The following is a 16,796-nucleotide window of genomic DNA, read 5'->3' as shown; positions in this document are numbered from 1 at the left end:
AAGACTTAAATAAGAAGAAAGAAATATTTGACAATTTACCAATAGAGCTCAAGAATTTAGTGAACTCTTCTACAAATCCATTGCCCTAACAACCATGGATGGTTATCAGAAATTCACCACAAACGGAGGAGCTGGAATATTCATTGAATGGCCAAATGGGGGGGGGGGGGGGAGAACAAGTAATCTTTCTCTTTATACATTCTATATTTGACTACATTATATATATAACATTATATATTATATGTGTGTCATTAAAATAGTTGCATGTTTTTTCTGTAGCTTTGTTTTGATTTTGCCCCTTCGTATTGCCCTTCTTTTCCTAACCATGACCACCGCTTCACATATATTTCATGGAGTCAACAGGTCTTTCAATGTAGTCAAAATCCCTGCATTGGGTATCTGTTTATTTCTATCAGTCGCCTATTTCTGGAAAAATGTCATTGACAAAACTGTTGCTTTCAAACTTCGCAAGATGGCTGTAAGCTTTGTTTACGAACATTGGGATAACTATGGCGACACCCTGTCCATTGTTCTCACTCAGGGAAGCACAGTCATACACTCTGCTCGACAATACGCTGCCTACATGAATACTTAGTGTATTTGCTACGCTGCAGGTCGACTAGTTATATTATAAATTAAAATGTACAAAAACTTCGCACAATTATTCAGTAGAAAAAAAAAAGTAACCAATTAGGTAATTAATTACTGGTAACTCATTATTTTTTTAATAGCATCTAGGGAAACTAATACTTAAGTATTCTTATTTATAGCTAAATGTGTTGGGTTTAGTCCCCTTAAATAATTAACACTTTTCGCATTCTCCAATCAAGTTGATACTTTAAACACTTTAAACAATTATTTATACTTATTGTATCTAACAAAGACTCAAAAAACAAAGATTTACTGCTGCAGGGGTAAACGACTGTATAGAAAATATCAAAAGTTTGTTTAACCTGGTCCGGCAGGGTAACATATATATGCATGTTTTTCGTATTTTATATCTAACAAAGTATGAATCAATAAACAAAAATATTGATGTTGAATTTAATAAGGGAAATTACTTGTACATTATTGGTAGATATAGTTTTAAGGTTTGTGTTTTTCTCCTTTAGATATTTTTTTATATTTTGCTTGTTGCCTTATCAAATTAACTTGAATTTTATTTTCTTAGGTGAATGAAATAGTCATTGGCATCACAATTATCAACAATTAGTTTTAGTATTCTATTCCTTTTTGAGATTTGCTCTTCTGTTAATGACTCAAAGCTTTCATTTTGTTTCTTTTTCTGTTGCAGTGAAAGGTTATCTAGCTTTTATCCTTTCATTACAACATGGATCCAGAAGATGAGACTGGGTCAAGTGGTCAGGGGCAGAGCCTTCATGATTTACAGAATTATCTGTCCACCTTTAAGAAGGAGATAGAGCCAGGTGATGACATCTTGTCACACATAGATGTTGACACTGGTGATGTCCATGATCTTTATAGCTCCACAGGTGAAAGTAGTGTGGTGTCCCAGTTTACATCTGGTTTCTATTCTGAGCAAGGTAATTATACTAGGTAGTGATTGAAATTAGCTTTATTTATTGTAATCAAAGGAAATAATCAACTATTGAATAATTAACTATTAAAATGTCTGAAAGATATTGTTTTGCAAAAAAAAATGTGGAAAAAAGATTAAAGAAATGATTGATTTTTTTAAGGGGAAAAGAAGAAATTGAAAGAATTTCAAAACAATATTTGCAACATAAAAAGTCCTGGGTTACAGATTTAAACTTATAAAGAATGCAACTAATAATACATGAAATGTTCTTAGCAATTTACTTTTCTTTCATATGTATAAATCTTATAGCTCATGTCATCCAAATCAATGCCAGTATTTTTCAAATTCTTACTTACTTACTGAGATTTACACACCTTTTGACTCATTGGGCAGTATGCTGTCTCCATAAAGATTCATTTAAGTTTTATCAGAAATGACCTTGTCAAGAAAGAAACCAAATTATTGCTAGATGAATACTGTTTACCTCACTTTTAGCATTTTGCACAAATTTAAAATACTTTTTAAACCATGGGCTCCATCCTTTTTTCTTTTAATGCAGCCATATATAGTGCCAACAAGATTCAGTCAATAATTTGTTTATTTGTATTATTATTTGAAACAAGTTGACATTTTCTTGCATAGTCAGAATCCTCTTAACTTGTATTTTTTGACATGGTCAGAATGTCATCTTGGGGCTCATTGGCCCTGTTTTGGATTCCTTTGTAATGTCTTTCTATGGGATACCTAGATCCCTTCTACAACATCTCAATTTCAAGGCTAAGATCTTGGAATTTTGGCAATCCAAAGATTTGTAGGCATAGAGGAATGTGGCCTTGACACATCAGTCTGATTTTTGTGCAAGGGCTATGCCTTTGTCTTTTCAAATTGTCTTGAGCTTTGCAAGTGCAGCTGTAGACTAAGTTTATAGCCAGGTCTGGTTCTTTTGTCTGAAAAAATTCTGCAAAAGAGCTCACAGCTCAGCATCAAAAAGCTGGCTAGAAGAAGAAGTCTGAAAAGATACATCCTACTTTTAACTCTTATTTACTTTGCGCTTGATGATGATAAAGCTGTTTTATTCATTCGCATGTCTAGTTGTAGTGTATCACCAGTCAGCTAGCTTTTCCTCTGTTCCTGCCAGACCATCTATGTCATCCTCAAAATATAATTAGTAGTTTTATAAATAGTTGAGCTAGCCATAGATTGCAGATGTTGGCATTAAATTATATCTTTTCCTATTAATCATGGATAAAACTATCTGGTTTAAATATTGTAGTCTTCACTCCCATAGCCTAAAGCCTAAAAGTATTCATTGTTTCGGTTTTGTTATAAACTACTAAGAGATGAATAATTATATAGATTTTTTTATTTGATGGTTTTGTAAATAGTAGTAATGTGATAATCTTGTGATTGAATTGAAAGCTCAGTTGATTAATTAAATTGTATTTAATTAGGCTACCTATTTGATACAAAGCATATTCTATTTCAACTCACTTTCTCTGTCTGTCTGGTATAAAGTTTAAACACATTACTTCACTTACACCCATTCTCTGGTTTAGTTGAAACTTTGCAATTACTCATTGGCATAGACAAAATTTGAATCAATAAAAAATTAACTAATTAGTCAATTATTACTGGTTATTAATCAATTTGTTTGATACCATCAAGGGAAATTAAATCCTTCACTATTCTCAGATATTGTTAAATATGTCTGGTTTTGTCATCTTAAATAATTGTACACATACATGTTGTTTTTTTCTCCCACACTAATTCTCAGAACAAGCAAGCTAATACTTTAAACAATTATTTATTTCACCTAACAAAACATTAATCCATTAAAAATTAACCAAAATAGTCGATTCATTATTGATAACTAATTATTTTGTTTGATATTGAAAAAGTGAAAAAAACTTCTACATTCTTGAGATATATAATGGTAATTGCGGAGCTAGTTCCCTTAAAATAAGCTTTTAATATTTTGCTTGTTTCACATTATTGTTGAAATATTGTTCTAACTGAATAATTACACTTGTATTGACAGGTATATTAGACACACATTTGAATGATGACCCATCGCAACAGATTCAAGGAATTGTATCCACTGCTGAAACAGATATGTCTTCTGCAATGAAGGATAAAGTAGCAACACTAGACCTTAGCTCAGTTCAGACTCAGATGGTCAGCTATGGAGATTCTTCACTGGACCATGGAATAGCAGACATCCAAACAAATGCCATGTCTGGTGTAAGTTACTCACTTTATACCATTTTTTTTTGCCTTGTGTTGAAATTGAAATTCAAAACTATAACTACTGATATTGTTTTGGTAATTGGAACATATCATGTTTACTCAAAATGTCTGAGGTAAAATTGCATGTCTATACATTTCCCCATTTTCCATACAGATGATCTCTATTTTCTATCAGCCTGGAATGACTGGTTCACCTCAGCCATTTTATAAATTTCACAGTAAAATAATATTTTTCTATAACTATTGTGTGGCATCTGTTTCTTTAACCTGATATGTACTCTGGTCTATGGTAAACTGTTAGACCCCTGAGACCTATCTTGAACTGTTAGACCCCTGAGATCTAACATATATAGCTTACTTAAATGGCTAAATTTTATCAAATTAAAACACTCCCAGCACTTAGAACAGGCATGTCAAACTCATTAAGGTGTATGGGCCACATATAAAAACTTACTGTGACCTGAAGGGCTGCAGCCAAAAATCAGTTGGAAAACAACCTACTAGTTTTATGTAAATTAGAAACAATACAATAGAATGATGCTAGACATCTTTTCTGGGATACAAGTTTATTTATGTCAGAATGAAGTTTGTTTGCCACTGACACTTTCATCACTGATGACTAATTTTGATCAGATAATTGAATGGTGTTGTGTTTTTGTAGCTTTCATTATGGAAAAGAACTGCTCACAATATAAGTGCTTGCAAACATAGCAAGGATTATGGCTGCAAATTTCCGCAATTCCACGTACCGTTCAGATATATAACTGTAAAATTTTGGCACACCCACTTCTATGTAGTTCGCTTTCAACAAAAAATCTGACTATCAGCTCTAGTTGCACATTATTAGCAGTATTTTCAGGAGCAAGTGAAAATAGAGATACATGCAGTTTTGACAATTTTGTCTTTACCTTGAAGTTTCAAATTCAATTCTTGCAGGGGACCAGTGAGATCAACTGCAATGGCTAAATCCTAAATCCATTCGTCAGTTTGTAAATGTTCAACAAGTTCACCTTTTATGTTCGTGTTTCCTCACGCAGTGCAAAAAATCTCTTCAATACTTTATGACAGGAGAGCCAGCAGACTTCTGTGAAGTAGGGAAGACAATCAAATTCATGTCCAATATCATCCAGAAACATTGAAAATTGGAATTGATTTATGGCACGAATAAAATTGATAGGAACTGAAACTGGTCTTAGCACATGTAGGAACTGTAATTGCTTTGAGCATAATGCTTCTTTGTGAATGATGCACTGAAAATGAGGAAATTTAAAATTAGCATCAGTCTCTCTTATTTTTGCAAGCAGCTTTGCACAAAAACCACTTCTAACCCCAATCATGGTTGGTGCGCCATCCGTTGCTAAACTAGCTAGCTTTACCAAAGTAAATTATACTTAGCTTTACCAAAGTAAATTGTACTTAGCTTTACCAAAGTAAGTTGTACTTAGCTTTACCAAAGTAAATTGTACTTAGCTTTACCAAAGTAAATTGTATTTAACCTTACCTAAGTAAATTGTACTTAGCTTTACCAAAGTAAATTATACTTAGCTTTACCAAAGTAAATTGTACTTAGCTTTACTAAAATAAATTGTACTTAGCCTTACTAAAGTAAATTGTATTGCAATATCACCTCCTGTAATTTCTCACAACATCCTCTCTTGTTGTGGTGTTATGCATAGAACAGAACTCAAGTAGTTCTTCATGTAGCTCAAAATTCCTGTCACAGGCCCTTATGAATATAACCAACTGTGCTAGTTACATCATTGACTCATCGAGAGCCAATAAATAGAATTCAAAATCAGCTATTTTGTTCTATAATTGTTCATGCAAGCTGACTGACATGTCATTTATTCTCTCTGCCACACAGAATTCAAAATCAGCTATTTTGTTCTATAATTGTTCAAGCAAGCTGACTGACATGTCATTTATTCTCTCTGCCACACTGTTCCTAGTTAACGCTATTACTTTGAATGTTTTCACATTTTCTGGACAAATGACTTCGTCAGCTTTAACAACACACTCCACAATCACATTCACTACATGATTAGCTGTGGCTTGCAATTAAGTTTGACAAAATATAGCTGGCTTTCATTTCAGACTCACTCTTATTGTTCAGTTTAACAAATACTTTTTGTTGCCTTTTTAAATTTTTAAAAATTATCTCTCATTTTCCAGATGTAAGCATCATACGCCTTTTTGTGATTAGCGTAATATAGTTTGACATTGTACTCTTTGGGGAGGAATAGCATATTAAGCAGTGAATCTTATTTGATACCAATGTGCAGAAATAATTTAACTCCCATCTTTCTTGAAACAATCTATCTTTGTCCTTAATTTTTCTTTTAGTAGCAGTTGCTGCTGTAGTTATTCTTCATCAGTATTTAAATCCATTATTCTGGGAAATTAAATTGTTAGTAAACTAGTGTAAATTGTCTTGTAACCGCTGACAGTACTGAATATATAGGGGGCCTAGTAGTCACTGAATTACAATAGTAATCACTGATATTTTTTCTGTAAGTCCAACTCTTAACATATTATCTTATTTATGAAGTGATTATTAATAATAATTAAAAAGTTAACAAATCAACATTAAGAAAATTCAAAGTTAATAAATAAACAAATTTACATCTGATTGAATTTTTAAAATTTTTTCGTGAAATTATTTATTTAAAAAAATCTTTTAATTAAGGAATGCTTAATAAGTTCAATGAAGTTGATTGTTACGTTTTAGTTTTTTTTTTTTTTTTTTTTTTTTTTTGCAGTAAATATTTTACCTGAAAATTAGTGGGGACTTTTCAATGCTTAAAAATGTAACATTATTTTGATAATTCTTTAGGTGGCCAAGTGGGCCGCATGCAAAGTGGCTCTGCAAACGCAGTGTTTGACATGCCTGATTTAGAATGAATTTAAAACTCGCATAAATGAACATCAGTGTTGAATTTATTCTATAATTATTGCTGTTTGTTTATAAAAAGTCTCCATTTATTCCATGATTTCAGAGTCTCATTATGACATCACTTGGGGACAGTCTTGACCCTACTGGGAGTAAGGTCATCAGGATTGTGTCATTAGATGAAGATGGTCAGTACCTAACACTAGGGGACACCTCCCAAATATTACATCAGGATCTAGATATGGTCACTGATACACTGACTTCAACAGATGGAGTTCTAACACTCCATGGGGTAAGATTTTTTTGTTCTCAAAACTTCAGCCATTTCATTCTTGTTTTGTAAACTTTGTGAGTTGCTCTATGGGAAACATTTTCAAAGATCTATGCTTTTAATCTTTGTCACATTATGTCATTTGATTCCAATGAAATGGATTAGATCAAATAAGGTTAAATTAATATGGATCTTTCTTCCCTGCAGTACAGTTTATTGTAGCCTGAATATATTGATCTTAGACAGACAACATGCTACACTACTTTCAAGAAGAACATTAAGACCTAACTGTTTAAAACTTTTTTAGATTAGTTTGTCGTTTTAACTGTCGTGTTTGTGTTTGTAATGTTATTACTGTGCCTTGAGCCTACATTTTGTTTGTTAACAGCGCTTTATAAATAAAAGTATTAATTATTTATTAATTAATTAATTTACATGGCACCTTAAAACTTGAAAGATGTTTGAGAAATGAACTGCTGTTTGATCTAGTATTTTATTCACATTTTCAATAATTATAATGTGTTAGTTTAATTTTTACAACCAGGAAGAAGAGCTTAAATATGCTACTAACTAGTCTCTAGGTACAGTCAAATTTCATTTACATTTTGTTAAGGATAGCTTTCCTGTGTCCACACAAACATCTAGAGGTCTTGCATTACCAAGCCCAATTACCTGTAAAACTTTGCTATTTATATATTTCAATAGAGCTGTTCTTTTTTTAGATGATTGGATTATTACCAGCTTGTAAAATTGTCTTGCATTCAATTATTTATTTTATAGTCTAGTTCTACATTTGTAAGTGCTGGGTCTACTCATACAACGCCCATCTTGACTTCTGCTTTGGGTTCTGTGGCTGACAATGGAGATGTCATGGCAACAGATGCAAAGTCATCCAATGAAAACCAGATCATTCAGCTTCAAACTTCATCTGACTCCCAACCTCGTATCATAACTCTACCTCAGGGGACACAGATCAGTGCTGAGGCTTTACAGGTTTGTTTTGTGACCTCTCTAAGAGTAACTATTTCATTTTATAGATCATCATTTTATTTTACACAATGAGATCATCATTCAGAATTAAAATCTTTGATGGATATCAAAGTATTGTAAACAAAAACTTAGAAATCACGAATCTTGTTAGATTTTTTGACCTTTCTGTGTCCTGCAGAGGACTGCTAGAAACAAATCTAGTATATTGAACTAATTACACTCCCTTCTCCTTATCTAGTTGTATGTATAGTGCTATTGTGGCATAAAACCTATATTATTTAAGTATAAGAGCCTAATTTTGTTTAATATCTGCAATTTAATCAAAAGTTTATTATTAAATTGAAATATAATGTGTGGTTAAAATAATAAAAAAAAATTATTTTAAATATTTAATCTTTGGGAAATTAATTCAATATCAGTGCAAATAAAATTTAGAAGTACAAAATGTACTGCTTTATATTCTCTTATTGTCTTGTATATTCAAGGTCTGTATATTGGGAACTTTACATACAACTGAACCACTACATTAAAGTATTTGAAGCCCAATTGAGTCAATATGTCTAAATTTACTTTGCGAACAATGTTTAATTTAACATTTGCATTATTCTGAACAGTTTTTTTTTAACATATTCATCTTTTTTGAGAAAAGACATAGCATTTTATATCTTTGAAGACAAGAACATAAGAATATTAAACAAAATGTTTCTTATTTACAGATGTCTGTTCTATTATCCAGTGATGGGACTTTGAATCCTGACCTGGGTTTCCAGACTATAACAATCATGCCTCCAGAACTCAGCCAAGGTGGTGAGATGAATTATGTGATCATGGCTCCACAGGATGGCTCTAAGGAAAGCAACCAGCAAATGGCTGAAATCTTGGACATAATGGTACATGCACTTGATAGTCAAAAAAATATTGATCCTTCACCATGAAATAAATTGTGTTGCACCTTGGTTTTTATCTAGAAATACATCTTAAGAAGACATAGTATCTTCCAGCCAAAAGATTAAGGAAGACTGCAGTATTGACTGTGTCCACCCTGTAGTGACCTACTTAATTTGTCACACTTAACACAGACTAAACTTGTTTACATGTTCTTTTTGTTACATGAACTTGTCACTTGTTACTCAGTCGTGTGAAAGGTGTAGAATGTCTTTTTCAAGGATCAAATTGTAGTGTTTTATGCAACCCAATAATTTCTTTCACAATTAGTTCTTTCTATACTTGTAAACTCTGTGTTTGACATTAATTGAATTAATCAGTCTTAAAAGACTTGCTGTATTCACAGCATGCATTGTTTGTATCAGTTCAGTTAGAAATCTTTTGTTCTCTTACTATTCTATCACTTTTTTTAGCTCCCAAGTTTCTAATTTTTATTTGATAATGTGACCATGAAAGTTGTGGATCATAGATTTAGAAAAAGATTTATATTTTCATTCAACAGAAAGAAAATCCAGACTATTCAGAAGGCTTACTTGAAATCAATGGGGAAGTCAAACATGTTCTTAGGGTTGTGCCCAAGAAATTTTTGACAGCTAATTTTGACATGCAGCTGGTATGTGATTATTGTGATTACACTAGCCCCAAGCGGTATCTCTTGGCTAGACACATGAAAACTCATTCAGATGAGAGGCCCCACAAGTGCAAGGAGTGTGAGCGTGGGTTTAAGACACCTGCTTCCTTGATGAACCATGTCAACACACACACAGGCATACGCCCACACAAATGCAAGGTAAGGATTTTGTTTTTGTGTGTCTTAACTAAGAATCTTTGTGTCACTATAATCTTTATCATTTCAAATAGAGATTGAATTTCAAGAATGTTGCACTCAAGGCTCACCAGCTATTGAAAACTGTAGAGTACAATGTTTAATCTTATTTTGTTAGTGAAATTTTTAAACAACATAAATATGGAAATATACTCTTTATTGTAGGTAATTTGATATCCATCTGTTATGTATTCAGGTCAATGAAAGAAATCTAGGGGACTTATCTTTTTTTTGTTTTAGAAAGACATAATAAATACAATTTAAACTTTCTGTCTAGTTGTCTGGCTTTATGTTCATGAAGATTAAAGTTTTCTTGAAGTAGATAGGAATTCTGTAATCATGTTTTTTTTGTATCTTTGATTACATTTGATTGTGTTTGTTTTGTTTTTCTTACAGGACTGTGGGGCTGCATTTACTACTTCTGGAGAGTTGGTGCGACACATTCGCTACCGACATACATTTGAAAAACCTCATCGATGTCCTAACTGTGATTACGCTAGTGTAGAGTTGTCTAAACTGAAGCGACACATGCGGTCACATACAGGGGAGAGACCTTATAAGGTAAGAATGAACATGACTAATAAGCTCATCTATTTTTGTTTTTTTAACAGCATCTTATTCATTAATTACACGTTTAATATTACAATTGTCTTTCTTTTCTAATACAAAGCCTACAATACAATTGTGGTTCTGGTTCTAATGTCTACGTGCTCTGTGAACATCTTGAAAACCAAATATTTCTCTAGGACATTTTGTGAACTCTTTCTTGTTGATGACAATAATTCTGCATTTTATTGCTATCTGTAAATATTTCTCTCTCCTAGTTTTCTAAATAAAAGAACATGAAATATATGTAGAATTACACAAATGTAGTCCTTAAACAAACAAAATATAAAAAATCCTTTTTTAAAAGACAAAGCTTATCTAAAGGAAAGAATTCTGCACTTACAGCTATATCTCTCAATAATGTAGAAGTCATTTCCATTATTCAATATCAAACAAAAGGATTAATTACCAATAATTAATTGACTAATTCATTAATTTTTAAATTGATTCATGTTGAAATAAAGTGTTCAATTATCTAAGGAGACTAAACCCAACATATTTAGCCATATCTTTGAATGCTGAAGAAATAATTTCCCTTGTTGGTATCAAACTAAATAATTAATTACCAGTAATTAATTGACTGACTGGTTATTTTTTTTTATTGATTCATGTTTTGTCTATGCCAATGAATAATTGTGCAAAGTTTCAACTTTATCTGAAAATGGGTGTGGGAGAAATAACATGTACTAACTTTTTACCAGACAGGCAGAGTTAATATAAGCTTTCTAAACTAACTAATGAGTTTCCATTTTTTTCTAGTGTCCCCACTGTCCGTATGCTAGTCCGGACACTTACAAGCTTAAGCGTCATCTACGTATTCACACTGGTGAAAAGCCCTATGAATGTGATGTCTGCCACACTCGCTTTACTCAGAGCAACAGTCTAAAGGCTCACAAACTGATTCATTCTGGCAACAAGCCTGTCTTCCAATGCAAGCTTTGTCCTACCACTTGTGGACGCAAGACTGATTTAAAAATACATTTCAATAAACTACATTCAGAAGGATCACCACTAGAGTGTAAGAAATGTGGCCAGATGTTTTCTGACAGGTATAATTGCTTGCCCAAAAATCAATGTATAAATTTAAAAAATGAACTGTTATATTCTTTTTAATGTTTTTATTTAACAATTTACTTATTATTTCATTAATATTTCAATAACAAAATAATGTATTTACCATCAAGTGTTTTTTTGAATGTTTTTGAACTATAGATACTCGTACAAACAGCATGTTCGAAGCCACGACATTGAGAAGTGCTTCAAATGTGACGACTGTGATTTCATTGCCAATACTGAGCGTAGCTTTGATGCTCATGCTGCCATCCATTCCAATGGGAAGAAATATGAATGTGACTCATGTCATGTATCTTTCAACTTAAAACAGAGCCTGGATAAACACAAAATTGCTTGCCAGATTGAAGAGAACCTCAACGCCTCTAGGGATAAAGAAGTAAGGCAATGCTTGATTCTAAATCAAGTTAACCATTGAGTAGCAGTTGTACAAAGTTGGTTCTCTGTCATTCTTCATGTTCAATCTTGCTTTCTAATTGGTGTTAACACAATGTTAAATGTGTAATAGTATTTTGAGTTGACTATTATCATTATAAGAAGACTTCTTTTTGTTTCTTAAAACCTTTCATAGTCAAGCTGCAGAACATAAATTGTTGTAACATCCTACATGTGATACTGTCCAAATGTTTTAGATAGGAAAAAATTTCCAGTTGCACATCTATTACTTTCTGAAAGTCTCATCCATTTAAAGTCAATGATGTTTTGATCTTTTTAATCTTTCAAATTTTCAATATGATATATTAGGGTCATTTGTATTTTATTGACTTTTTCATCAAGTGACTGAAATGTTTAATAGTTTAATAATAATCATAAATATATACCAATGAAAATGTATCAAAAATTTAAAATGGTTTATTGTAAGAATTCCTACCGAGATGTCTTTCATAAGAACTAAGTTTAGTTCATGACAACACTGAGTTTATCTTAAGTCCAGTCTTCACATGTTTCATTAGTTTATATATCTGCATCATTTTTAGAGTGCAGAGCAGACCATGTACAATACCTCATCCAGTGGACACACCCACCAAAGTAAACATGATATACTACTTAGTAATGAGTCCAGCTCTAATTCTAGTCACCTGATCAGTGGTCCTCTGGCCTCTGGTACACTACACAGGAACCTGCTGCAGGACATCAAGGATGGAAAACTTGGAGATGTGCCACAGGTTGTCATTGTTCACCCCGATGGTACTCTGGAAGAAATCTCCTCCAAGCTACCGATTGTAAGTGAACTTTGGGTTTCAAGGATGGACCATGGTTTTTTTTTGGTCTGTTTTTTAAGCCACATGCTGGACTGATATGTTTCCACTGCATACACAATAATATCTTTTTTCTTAAGACATTTTTCTATTGATGTAACTCATTCAACTCTGAGTTTCTTTTTGTTTTTTAAATTTCTTTCACCTGGGACTTCAAAACATACAACCCTATGTTTTAAGTCTACCAGTCCCTGAAAAAGACTATTCCCCATGTCCTGAGGTCACACCCTTATTTACTATCTTTGAAGGACTAGATCTAACGAAATTCAAAATTTTTTATCATTCAGTCTCTCACAGTATCATTCAATGCAAGTAAAAACTTTCTTTTGTATGAAGTTTTTATTTCTCAGTCTAAATCAACTAAAATATTGATCAACTTAAAAGTTTATTACAAGCCTATATGTTCCTTATTCATGTTTATTTCAAATTTTCCGAAAAATTTTCATGCCAAACCACACTAATTCAATGTAAAAATATGGGAGCAGCCATTTGCAAAACTAAACATATGGTTTTATTTTGACTGGTTGGTTAGTTTTAAATTCTGAATCATTTTTTAATGAAATCGTCAAATACTGAAAAAATGGTCACCAGCATTGCAACCATTTTGGAAATCAGAAAAAGCGGTCCATCAGTCTGGTAGTGTTAATAGTTCAAGTAGATAGTTAGAGATGCTTAATAGTTCAAATAGATAGTTAGAGATGCTTATTAGTTCAAGTAGATAGTTAGAGATGCTTAATAGTTCAAGTAAATAGTTAGAGATGCTTAATAGTTCAAGTAGATAGTTAGATAGAGATGCTTAATAGTTCAAGTAGATAGTTAGAGATGCTTAATAGTTCAAGTAGATAGTTAGAGATGCTTAATAGTTCAAGTAGATAGTTAGAGATGCTTAATAGTTCAAGTAGATAGTTAGAGATGCTTAATAGTTCAAGTAGATAGATAGATAGAGATGCTTAATAGTTCAAGTAGATAGTTAGAGATGCTTAATAGTTCAAGTAGATAGTTAGAGATGCTTAATAGTTCAAGTAGATAGTTAGATAGAGATGCTTAATAGTTCAAGTAGATAGATAGTTAGAGATGCTTAATAGTTCAAGTAGATAGTTAGATAGAGATGCTTAATAGTTCAAGTAGATAGTTAGAGATGCTTAATAGTTCAAGTAGATAGTTAGAGATGCTTAATAGTTCAAGTAGATAGTTTGAGATGCTTAATAGTTCAAGTAGATAGTTAGAGATGCTTAATAGTTCAAGTAGATAGTTAGAGATGCTTAATAGTTCAAGTAAATAGTTAGAGATGCTTAATAGTTCAAGTAGATAGTTAGAGATGCTTAATAGTTCAAGTAGATAGTTAGAGATGCTTAATAGTTCAAGTAAATAGTTAGAGATGCTTAATAGTTCAAGTAGATAGTTTGAGATGCTTAATAGTTCAAGTAGATAGTTTGAGATGCTTAATAGTTCAAGTAGATAGTTAGAGATGCTTAATAGTTCAAGTAGATAGTTAGAGATGCTTAATAGTTCAAGTAGATAGTTAGAGATGCTTAATAGTTCAAGTAGATAGTTAGAGATGCTTAATAGTTCAAGTAGATAGTTAGAGATGCTTAATAGTTCAAGTAGATAGTTTGAGATGCTTAATAGTTCAAGTAGATAGTTAGAGATGCTTAATAGTTCAAGTAGATAGTTAGAGATGCTTAATAGTTCAAGTAAATAGTTAGAGATGCTTAATAGTTCAAGTAGATAGTTTGAGATGCTTAATAGTTCAAGTAGATAGTTAGAGATGCTTAATAGTTCAAGTAGATAGTTTGAGATGCTTAATAGTTCAAGTAAATAGTTAGAGATGCTTAATAGTTCAAGTAGATAGTTAGAGATGCTTAATAGTTCAAGTAGATAGTTTGAGATGCTTAATAGTTCAAGTAGATAGTTAGAGATGCTTAATAGTTCAAGTAGATAGTTAGAGATGCTTAATAGTTCAAGTAAATAGTTAGAGATGCTTAATAGTTCAAGTAGATAGTTAGAGATGCTTAATAGTTCAAGTAGATAGTTAGAGATGCTTAATAGTTCAAGTAAATAGTTAGAGATGCTTAATAGTTCAAGTAGATAGTTAGAGATGCTTAATAGTTCAAGTAGATAGTTAGAGATGCTTAATAGTTCAAGTAAATAGTTAGAGATGCTTAATAGTTCAAGTAGATAGTTAGATAGAGATGCTTAATAGTTCAAGTAGATAGTTAGAGATGCTTAATAGTTCAAGTAGATAGTTAGAGATGCTTAATAGTTCAAGTAGATAGTTAGAGATGCTTAATAGTTCAAGTAGATAGTTAGATAGAGATCCTTAATAGTTCAAGTAGATAGTTAGAGATGCTTAATAGTTCAAGTAGATAGTTAGAGATGCTTAATAGTTCAAGTAAATAGTTAGAGATGCTTAATAGTTCAAGTAGATAGTTAGATAGAGATGCTTAATAGTTCAAGTAGATAGTTAGAGATGCTTAATAGTTCAAGTAGATAGTTAGAGATGCTTAATAGTTCAAGTAGATAGTTAGAGATGCTTAATAGTTCAAGTAGATAGTTAGATAGAGATCCTTAATAGTTCAAGTAGATAGTTAGAGATGCTTAATAGTTCAAGTAGATAGTTTGAGATGCTTAATAGTTCAAGTAGATAGTTAGAGATGCTTAATAGTTCAAGTAGATAGTTAGAGATGCTTAATAGTTCAAGTAGATAGTTAGAGATGCTTAATAGTTCAAGTAGATAGTTAGATAGAGATCCTTAATAGTTCAAGTAGATAGTTTGAGATGCTTAATAGTTCAAGTAGATAGATAGAGATGCTTAATAGTTCAAGTAGATAGTTAGAGATGCTTAATAGTTCAAGTAGATAGTTAGAGATGCTTAATAGTTCAAGTAGATAGTTTGAGATGCTTAATAGTTCAAGTAGATAGTTAGAGATGCTTAATAGTTCAAGTAGATAGTTAGAGATGCTTAATAGTTCAAGTAGATAGTTAGAGATGCTTAATAGTTCAAGTAGATAGTTAGAGATGCTTAATAGTTCAAGTAGATAGATAGAGATGCTTAATAGTTCAAGTAGATAGTTAGAGATGCTTAATAGTTCAAGTAGATAGTTAGAGATGCTTAATAGTTCAAGTAGATAGTTAGAGATGCTTAATAGTTCAAGTAGATAGTTAGAGATGCTTAATAGTTCAAGTAGATAGTTAGAGATGCTTAATAGTTCAAGTAGATAGTTAGAGATGCTTAATAGTTCAAGTAGATAGATAGAGATGCTTAATAGTTCAAGTAGATAGTTAGAGATGCTTAATAGTTCAAGTAGATAGTTAGAGATGCTTAATAGTTCAAGTAGATAGTTAGATAGAGATGCTTAATAGTTCAAGTAGATAGTTAGAGATGCTTAATAGTTCAAGTAGATAGTTAGATAGAGATGCTTAATAGTTCAAGTAGATAGTTAGAGATGCTTAATAGTTCAAGTAGATAGTTAGATAGAGATGCTTAATAGTTCAAGTAGATAGATAGATAGAGATGCTTAATAGTTCAAGTAGATAGTTAGAGATGCTTAATAGTTCAAGTAGATAGATAGAGATGCTTAATAGTTCAAGTAGATAGATAGAGATGCTTAATAGTTCAAGTAGATAGTTAGATAGAGATCCTTAATAGTTCAAGTAGATAGTTTGAGATGCTTAATAGTTCAAGTAGATAGATAGAGATGCTTAATAGTTCAAGTAGATAGTTAGAGATGCTTAATAGTTCAAGTAGATAGTTAGAGATGCTTAATAGTTCAAGTAGATAGTTTGAGATGCTTAATAGTTCAAGTAGATAGTTAGAGATGCTTAATAGTTCAAGTAGATAGTTAGAGATGCTTAATAGTTCAAGTAGATAGTTAGAGATGCTTAATAGTTCAAGTAGATAGTTAGAGATGCTTAATAGTTCAAGTAGATAGATAGAGATGCTTAATAGTTCAAGTAGATAGTTAGAGATGCTTAATAGTTCAAGTAGATAGTTAGAGATGCTTAATAGTTCAAGTAGATAGTTAGAGATGCTTAATAGTTCAAGTAGATAGTTAGAGATGCTTAATAGTTCAAGTAGATAGTTAGAGATGCTTAATAGTTCAAGTAGATAGTTAGAGATGCTTAATAGTTCAAGTAGATAGATAGAGATG

General features: G+C 31.8%; 1 protein-coding gene across 2 annotated transcripts in view; it reads left to right on the top strand.

The window, feature by feature from the left end:
- The window catches only part of LOC106070345 (zinc finger protein 236-like), a 29,132-nt gene that overhangs the window by 2,626 nt on the left and 9,710 nt on the right, over nt 1-16,796 (top strand). For both annotated transcript variants that reach the window (XM_056035595.1, XM_056035596.1), the window contains exons 2-11: nt 1,295-1,544; nt 3,579-3,781; nt 6,784-6,969; nt 7,729-7,941; nt 8,655-8,828; nt 9,386-9,673; nt 10,106-10,270; nt 11,075-11,364; nt 11,528-11,765; nt 12,364-12,609. In XM_056035595.1, coding sequence (XP_055891570.1) covers nt 1,331-1,544; nt 3,579-3,781; nt 6,784-6,969; nt 7,729-7,941; nt 8,655-8,828; nt 9,386-9,673; nt 10,106-10,270; nt 11,075-11,364; nt 11,528-11,765; nt 12,364-12,609 — 2,217 coding nt within the window. In that variant the 5' untranslated portion in view covers nt 1,295-1,330. The remainder of the gene's footprint in view (nt 1-1,294; nt 1,545-3,578; nt 3,782-6,783; nt 6,970-7,728; nt 7,942-8,654; nt 8,829-9,385; nt 9,674-10,105; nt 10,271-11,074; nt 11,365-11,527; nt 11,766-12,363; nt 12,610-16,796) is intronic.

Source organism: Biomphalaria glabrata, chromosome 7 (genome assembly GCF_947242115.1).
Source record: "Biomphalaria glabrata chromosome 7, xgBioGlab47.1, whole genome shotgun sequence".
Taxonomy (NCBI): Eukaryota; Metazoa; Mollusca; class Gastropoda; family Planorbidae; genus Biomphalaria; species Biomphalaria glabrata.
The sequence above is the reverse complement of the archived record's forward strand: the minus strand, read 5'-3'. Positions and strand labels throughout refer to the sequence as shown.